The 9,182-nt window shown below is 38.0% G+C and overlaps 1 protein-coding gene across 2 annotated transcripts; it reads right to left on the reverse strand.

Moving 5' to 3' along the window:
* Window positions 1-840: 840 nt before the first annotated feature.
* On the reverse strand, window positions 841-8,844 carry slc15a1b (solute carrier family 15 member 1b). 2 transcript variants are annotated; one of them, XM_020644916.3, is made up of 23 exons: window positions 8,717-8,842; window positions 8,402-8,436; window positions 8,063-8,147; window positions 7,459-7,600; window positions 7,207-7,326; window positions 7,010-7,109; window positions 6,479-6,569; window positions 6,306-6,389; window positions 5,692-5,774; window positions 5,468-5,554; window positions 5,291-5,380; window positions 5,130-5,174; window positions 5,001-5,033; window positions 4,804-4,892; window positions 4,409-4,490; window positions 4,207-4,323; window positions 3,951-4,088; window positions 3,500-3,546; window positions 3,227-3,334; window positions 3,019-3,133; window positions 2,783-2,920; window positions 2,551-2,658; window positions 841-1,755 (listed from the first exon to the last, which is right to left on the reverse strand). In XM_020644916.3, exons 1-23 carry the CDS (start codon window positions 8,721-8,723, stop codon window positions 1,504-1,506), a joined length of 2,196 nt encoding a protein of 731 aa, XP_020500572.2. In that variant the 5' UTR covers window positions 8,724-8,842; the 3' UTR covers window positions 841-1,503. The 2 variants fall into 2 exon arrangements, with proteins under 2 accessions (XP_020500572.2, XP_065807916.1); XM_065951844.1 differs by having other exon boundaries at window positions 5,291-5,554; window positions 8,717-8,844.
* Window positions 8,845-9,182: the final 338 nt, after the last annotated feature.

Consider the following 9,182-nt stretch of genomic DNA (forward strand, 5'->3'; position numbering starts at 1 on the left):
TGGATTAATCACTATCTTACTCAGTATAATATGCCTACTTATACATACATGGACATTCATCATGGTCCTTCAGATGAATCCTGCTCATTTTGCTTTCTATTCTTCTATCACCATGACGAGGTTGACATTAGGTCTAGAGTCTCGACTCCTTTTTTTAGTTGATCATAACATTTTTAGTTTGAGGCTTTCTTCAGCCCTAACTAAATTTTGAGCGTAGAGGCAAGTGTTAGCAGCCTAACATGGTTACATTGTGGGGCGTTCAAGGGATCTTTCAAATAATCAAACTATTTTGATGATTTTTTATGCACTACAGGCGCCTTATTTCATTTACAATTATATGATATGATATGATCATAAGATATGACATTTTGATGCATAGCTGTTATCATGAACAAACAAGTGAAGTGCATTCATGCGAACATTATTGCAATATTACTTCAATTATACACCTTTTGATACACAGTTAATGCAGTGAATGTGTGCACTGTTTACCTCATGCGCTGCTGCTGCTGTTCTCCCTCTCTCTCTCTTTCTTTTAATCATCTGCCTCTGTCTCTCTCTCTCCTCTCTATTTATTATCAGCAGTCGTGTATCTGTCTGAATGGATCACATAAAAGCATGCTGTTTGATCACTCAAATATTGGTTCACTAATCAAACAGCTACACCTACTATAATGATGAAGAGGAACGTAGAGCTCTAATATTGTGAAGCACATCCCTTGAATATTTGGTTTTTGTCTGGCCTCATATTTGTGTAAACACATAATAATAAAAACAAAAGGAAAAAAAATTCCATCAGATTCAATAAATCTGTGGCAGTATAAATGTGAAAGGATGGAGCACCTTACCAGTAGCTTTAATGCAGACAATAATCTTTGAGTTCAAAATGAAATTGAATATGAAACATAATTCAACATTTTCTTATTAAACAGGCAGTCTACAAGGCTAGATTGAAACTGATGCAGATGGCAACAATGTGTTTCTGTAAAACAAAAATAGACAGACAAAATAAAATAAATTTTGTTAAAACAAAATATAACAATAAGTACAACACTGTGATTGGAAGAAAATACAAAGGTGTTCTTTGTATGTGTACTCCAGTACATACGCTTATGAAACAAAAATTACACAGAGAAGTTGCTACACAGTGCAAAATAATTCATTTTAAAAACAAATGTACAACAGCGAAAGCTCAAATTATTAACCAATAAGGACCCTGGGATTTTATTTATATATATATTATCTTGTATTTGAAATATCCCTGCAGAGATCTTTCACTAACACTGTCCATCAAGAGCTTAATCATCGAAGCACTTTTTTCTGTGTTCTTCAAACTTCAGAACCTTTTCCTTCAGGTCATCAATTCATTCTGAACACTTTTGTCCAGCTTTGCACCAGACTTCCTTCACAAAATGACCAAATAAAAATGCAGGTGCACTCTAAGACACAGAATCAAGCCGTATTCATATAGCAAAGAGGGTTAGCCTTACAGAAAAGGTCCCTTTACATCCTGGACTGTACGTCTTTCTTCTCATTGTGGCTGGTGTAAGAGCTCTTCCTGTCCGAGTTGCTGTTTCCATCTGAGTCCTTCCTCCCCATCTCCAAACTCTTCTTCTTCTCTTTGTCTTTGGGATCAGAATGGGCAAACTGGGCCTCTATTTTGGCTGGGTCGATGTAGGTGTAGAAATAGGCCATGAAGGCAAAGAGGAAGTCAACTAGCAGCAGCAGAGAGGCGAAGAGGATGTACTCGGCCCACTAGAGAAAAGTAATGACAACACTCAACACATTAAACTGGAGCTAAACTAAAGGGAATAGCTTTACGGTGAGAAGATCTGCTCTTAAATCTGTCTATTTAGTATGAAGCTGTAGCTAAGAGAGTTGACTTAGAGCTTGTTGGCTGTGTCCAAAGGTAAAAGGGAAATACCAGCATTTTTAAAGCTTAAAATTGACACATTTCATTGCATTACATCATCAATACAGACGTATTAGAGTAAGAAAAAATCCCTTTCCAGCCTTCTTTAAAACTAGGCGAGCTTTCCCCGTCTTTTGTTTATGCTAATATTAGTTATCTTTGATAGATCTCAGACAGTAGAGTATGGTTTCAATCTTTTTCATATCAAACACCTACGAATGTAATGCTTTACTCTTAATGAAGTGGTTTTATTTTGTGTCATTGTTAGTGTTATCAAAATAATACCTCCATCAATGCTAGTCTGAGTTTATTTTGTCTTTTTTTTTTTATTCCATGAAGAAAAGAAACCTGAGAGAGATGTTCCTTCCTTAAATTTGAGACATTTTAAAATGAAAGAAGAAAGAACTTGAAAAGATATATCAGCACAAAATGAATTCTCTCTGTTTTTTGGTCATATATTCTTATTGGTGAATATGTTTTCAGTCCTTAAGTGGACCTAACACATTCAACTTTTTTTGACAAAACCTGTGTAATTATGCTCTATAAAAAATGTAGTAGTATTCATAGTAGACATTTGTTTCTTTTCAAGGTCAGGGAGATCAAATGTGTCTTCAAACAGTTAAATCAAATCCACCCACCTGATCTGGGAGCTTTGCAGCCTCAGCGACAATTAGCACAATGATGTTACCTACGGCAACAGTCAACAGCCAACCAGCCTGCAGCACAGACTTCATGTTGCTGGGTGCCTGCCGAGAAAAAAATAGATTTAAATTCATGCTTCATGGCAGTCAATCTGCCTCTATTTTGTGTCTCTTTTGTTACTTTTATTTGTATTTTTCAGCTGCCTATGCACAAGATAGCACCCTCTACCTGTGAGTAAGAGAACTCCAGGCCGGTGACGGAGAAGACCACCTCTCCTGCAGTGATGAGGAAATATTGAGGAATCTGCCAGGCCATGTGGAAGGAGTTAGGTTTGATGTCTAGCGCTGTGTTGATGCTCTTTTCACACTACATGACAAAGACAAGTACGAGGATGTGCAACCTCAGTCAAAAAATAATCAATTCAAGCAGCAATGCTGTGACTTCAAAATGTTTCATTTAGTTACATTTGTTCCAAATTTGAAAGTAGACGGGATGAGCAAGGTGTATGAGCTCCCGAAGCCCAGTGTCAGACTGTAGTCACACTGATTTCCAGCATTATCCTTGATGTGGAACTTCGCTCTGACATAACAAGACAATATAGGTTAGAAGAATAAAAAAATCTACAATATATATAGTATGTTTGTGAGATATGTCATGAAATATCTGTCTTACTCTCCATGTGGTACATTAGCATATGTTGACATTTTGTTTTTGACAGTGCTCCCAAAGTCCAGGGTCCCTGTGGTTATGTTCAGAATTGAGCTGTAACCATTAAAAAACCTGTGGAATAAGACACAAACAATAAGATACCTTTCAGTGGCATATATGCAGTATGATTTGAAACATTCACCCTTTTACAAATCAGAAGACGATGACACAGTCTTGCATAATTTAAAATTATCCACAAACTTGTTTCTAAAAGCTTTAGAACATTTCGACACTTGCCTCACAGCATTAGCTCCCTGTTCCGGTTTTGCTGTGATGTCTGTGAACTGGAGAAAGAAAGAAACTTTAAGATACATTTGACACAATTAATTAAAACAAAACATACAATGTCAAATATTTAAAATCCAACTTATGATACACACTACTCATCCCATTTTAAAAGGTTTTTATTTGGGCCTTTTTGTTCGGTAGGGCAGCTGAAGAGAGACAGGTAATGTTGGGAGGAAAACCTTTAGCTAAATAATAATCCTGCTTTAATATATGGATTCAGATCTAGCGTTAGGTTTCATAAAACACTATTTGGACTCTCGCTGTAGAACATAATAACCTCACTTGGACATGCCCCCTTCCACCACATGTGCCCATGTGTCTTTACCTCTAGATGTCACATGTGTCTTTACCTCTAGATGTCACATGTGTCTTTACCTCTAGATGTCACATGTGTCTTTACCTCTAGATGTCTGGGTAGGGCTCCATCCTGAATGATGGCGAGGGTATTTCTAGAGCCATTCTTTAAACTGACTGGGGAAACATTGCCACCAAATTCCAGTGCAAATCTTCCGTCAAATGACATGTAATCCTCTTCGGCCTGTAAAATAGAGAAAGTCAACAATTCATATATCCTCCAAACCGTTAGACCGACATACTTCACATACATTTTGTTAGTTAGTGTCTCTGTGTGCGGGGTCTTATTTTGACGTCAATACCGTGAAAGGCTGCAAGCTAAACTTCAGTGCTCCAGCTGAGCCGTCCACCTGTCTGTCCAGCATGTTGATGATCTTTGCCTGGACTCCAGTGCCTGATGGGAACTGCGGCAGGGTTTTCTGGAAAATAAATTAAGATATGAGTTGGAGAATTGGGCTTAACAAGCTGTCCCATTGTAAGTTTCTTTATGTTAGTTACACTCACGTCAATCTGTAGCTGGACGAGGGCAGCAGCGATGAAGGCAAGAGCAGCAAGGAACATCCCCACAGTCATTTTCTTTAAAGGACTGCAGGATAAAGACACACACAGATTGATGTTAAAGGGAAACAATGTTTTTGTTCAACAATAAACTGTTTTACAATTTTAAAGTTCTTATCAAAAATCATTTTCACATTTAGTCTGCAACTGCAGAATTTTCCCTGTATTTGGGGATCATTGCTGATTTATAAAATAAAGTCAGAGTAAAGCATCTGTTTGATATAGTTGTAAAAGTGACAAATAAAAGACAAAAACTCACAGAAAGTCCTCATACACCAAAGGGTGAAACAAATGTAAGATTTTTCATGACACAGGAATTAAACAAACAACACTAAACTTACGTGAAGTTTAATTTGCACTTGGAAATCAGCGGGTAGATAACACTGTCCATTATTGGCACCAACGCCAGGATCAAGATTGGGTTCACAGTCTGGTGGGGAAGAAGGTGAGTCACTCTTTTAAAGTATTTCCTATAGGTTCAAGTCAACAGCTTCACACACAACACAACAGAGTCGAGTGTAAACATAGTGTGTCTTACCTGCATCTGATCAGGCTGGATAGTGAGAAGTCCCTGTTGAAGAAAAAAGATAGTGACAGTCAGAGTCGTAGTTTCTTTTAATTACACTCATAGGGTGTCACATGGCAAAAATACTAAAAAAATACTTACAAAGTCGCCATCCATGGTGGTCGCCTGGAGGGTCCACCTTGACCCCTGTGGAGTAGATATAACTCTTCTTTAGAATGTCTTTAGTCTGGCTTATTATCTATATCTTTTTCTACTGAAATTTGCCAGTGAAATACAGAAAGAAAAATAAAATGGGTAAATACCTGCTGGTCAAAGAGAGCCCAGAACATGGGCAGAGGGATGTAGAGGAAAAGCACTTTCACCACCATCTTCACCTGAGCAATCAGGAGTTTCTGGAACCAAACAAAGAAAAGCATTTTCATTTTCAGTAAATATAATTTTGCATAAATTTTGCGTAAATATTTTTTGCTGAACCTTACATCATATTTCTCATCAGCCCAGTCCATCCAGTGGGTTCTCTGAGAGAACTGAGAATAACGATGCCTGTAGCGGTTCTTAATAGCAAACTACGGATAGCAAAAAAAGGACATATCCATGTGAATCTTCCCTCATATGTTAATTATTAGTGACTTAATTGTCAGTTTAAGCTCAGGGATTGTTTCTTCCATTTCAAAGGAAGTAAATCCTTTTTGAAGCCACTTACCGCGATGCATTTGCAGACCTTCACCAAGATGTTTCCTTGAGGGGCAGTCTTATTGTACATGCCGCTTCCAATAATGAACACAACTGCAGACACACAAACACACCAGATAAATTGCAGATTAACATTTGACCACCTGTCACAACAACAACTGGTCAGAAATAAAGGAGGTCATTAAACTATTTTACAACATCATTATATTTGTTTTGATGAAGGTAATAAAGGGTTAATGAGTGGAAACAAAAAGGTGTGTACAAAAGCCTTATTTCTTATCTATGACATTAAATGAATAAAATGGGTTTAAATGGAGACTCTGGCTATTAAACATTGTGTTATCTTTAAGTTGGGGAGATTCAGAAGAGAAATTTTTCCAGTTTTCTAGCAGGCTTTCTTCTACAATCGCCAACCCTTATGATATCACTATGACATCATCTTCATAGTAAGTTCTTAGAGTTTGCAAAGCTACTCCAGGGCAACAGAAGATTTGATACAAAAAATAACTAGAAGGTAGATCTTAAAAGGAAAATCTGTTTAGCATCTCTTTCAAATATCGGAAACCATTTCTAAAACTTAATAACACTTGATTTTATATTAGGATCTTAAAACCTTGTTCTTACTCAGTGCGACCACCATGAGAGCAGCGGGGACACCAAAGGCCAGTGGGTAGCACTTCTGCTGAGAGTAAATGCCACATTCCTGAGCTGAAAACCACAGATACACACACATATTTATAGTTAAATACATGCATTTTTTTTATGTTTTTTGTTATGTATCATTGGCCTAAGCGTACCTCTGAGCATGGGAGTGATGATGGTGGACAGCAGACTGCCAGCGTTGATGGACAGGTAGAAGATGGAGAAGAAGGTGCTTCTCTGCTTCTCCTATACGACACAGAAAGATACAAATAAATAAAAAATGTCTGTATTAATATGCATGACTTATCCAAACTCTTATGTAAAATCCCATAAAGCTGCATTAATATCAAAGTGTAATCTTTGTCTACCCTTGAACTGTGTAATAAAGTGACCAAGACACATCATGCACCCTTTGGTTATAAGTTAATAAACAGCTAGCAGCAATGTAACGGAGATAGAAGAAGTGCTGATGGGACTCCACTGATAGCTCTTGTTAATTGCTGTGTATTTGTGTGTGCATGTGTGCACACGTGTGTCCTTGATGTGTTGTAAGCATGTATGTATGAACATAAGACGTCATCATTATGAGTAAACCTTCTTGTTATTATGAGACAAGCTTTTCTGCAATATTGTCTGCTCTCAAAGGTGAATACAACATGAGTTTGTGTTCTTGAGAAACTTCGAACCTGATGATCTTGAAACTGGTCTCCTCCAAAAGCAGCCACGCAGGGTTTGATGCCTCCTGTTCCCAGGGCGATCAGGCTCAAACCCACCATGGACAGAGCTCTGGGTTTCAAACGTATCACAGACACAGAGTTAATACATCTGAATCTGCATTCCTGTTGTAATTTTTGTCACACCAATTCAAGCGTGCTTAACTCACACGTGGAAGGACATGTTCTCGGGGGTGCCGTCCTTGTTTGTATCTGTGATGTCATGGATAGCACTTATAGCCATGACTATCTGTCCCAGCGTGTAAACGATGGACAGGTAAACAATAGTCCTGGGCAGAGGGAGGAGAAGGAGAAGAAGGAAGGAGCAAAGAGTTAAAAAAAAAAAGAGAACACCAGGCATTTCTATATGCAAGAATGAATTTTCTGTAGCAGGTAAAAGATAAGAAAGAATTGAAACTTACTTGAACTTGCCGAGCCATGAATCAGCAATAATGGCCCCCAGGATAGGTGTCAGGTAGCAGAAAGCCACAAAGGTGTGGTAGATGGTGGTGGCTAAGTCATCGTCCCACTTCAAGAAGTATTTGAAGTACAGCACTAGCACGGCTGTAGACGGCGGGAAAGAGTAAGAATGAAAGGTTTATAGATCTTTTTATCTATGGAAAAAGGCTCAATACAATAATATTTAAAGGTAATATACTTCAGAGCAGTTTTCAGTTATCAATACTTTACTTAAGAATTCCTATTAACTCTACAATATGGTGCAAAGCCATTTTTTCTCATGCTTTAATCTGTCCAATCCCTAAAGTGGTTAGAGGCTCACAGGTGCCACTTTTCTGTAGTTCCTGTTGGATACTTTATGGACGTTTTGCAAGAGATACTTAACTTATATATTAAATAAAAGCTTCAAATGCAGGACTTTAGTTTTTGGTCATTTTACTGCATTCATTTTACTGATCGAATAATTGAGTGTAAAATCCGAACTCACTATATCTGTGAAATACTAGTGTAGAGTAGTGCAAGTAAAGAGTCACATTACTGCATCAGAAGCAAAATAAATCTCCTCACCTCGCATGCCATAGTAGGAGAATCGCTCGCAGAATTCATTGACCACGATGAAAAAGATGCTTATTGGATAGCCACAGACTGTGGCCTGTTAGGACGAGAGATGAATCTTGAGTCATAAGATGTATCACTCACCGTACCACTTTGATTTAGAAGTATACAACTAGATGCAAAAGCCTTCATTTATTAAAGTGTGAGAGTGGTGTTGGTGAATAGTTTTTCCTCTTACAATTCTGGTTGTCAGAGCAGTAAACAATATTTATCTTCATTCATAACATGACATAATAACTGCATATGTTCACATACTAACTCTACAGACAGTAGAACAACAGTTGGACTTACACTTTTTTGCTTGGGCTTCTTTATCTCCTCTGTGTCTGAAAAAGATCACACCTTCATTATGTAAACTTTTATTTTGAACTCGAAATAAAAAGTGAAATGACAGATAAATATTGTTGAAAGTGACGGACAGATCAAATGCAGTTGGTCAAACATGGTTGAATTACAGTATTATCAGCAAGATTAAAATAATAATAAAAAAATAAAAAAAAAGAGTATAAGAATAATTTCCTCAAATATGCACGAAACAAATCAAAGAAGGTAAAGATGGGTTCCTGAGCGTCCATGTCTCAGGGTCGGACCCAGACCAGGACTCACCTGCCATGGCTGCTGTCAACTTCAGGTCCCTTCTCCAACTGAATCCTTCAACAAAATGACAGAAAGATAAGTGAGCCCTGTTCAAATCCACAACACAAACACAGAGTCAAGGTCTCACCAGCCTCACTAGCCACCTATAACCCCCCCCCCCCCCCCCCCCCCCCCCGCACATTGTCTTTATCATAACTACAAGTGAGCACGTGTGTGTGTGTGTGTGTGTGTCAATAATTACTTTATGACTCAGGGAACTCAGGCACAATGCCTTGGTCCACCCTTCCAGATAAAAATAAGTTGTCAGGTTAGCTGATAAAGTTTATATCTATCGTGTGTTTCTCACTGCTTTGGACACAAGTTTCAGTATTGCTGTAAGTGTAGATGTACTATAGACACTGTAAAAGATTCCATAAAATGCATACAGTGCGAACCTTCAGGAAACCCATCGTGGCAGACACTAATGATGCTGGTT

This window comes from Labrus bergylta, chromosome 24 (assembly GCF_963930695.1).
Source record: "Labrus bergylta chromosome 24, fLabBer1.1, whole genome shotgun sequence".
Taxonomy (NCBI): Eukaryota; Metazoa; Chordata; class Actinopteri; order Labriformes; family Labridae; genus Labrus; species Labrus bergylta.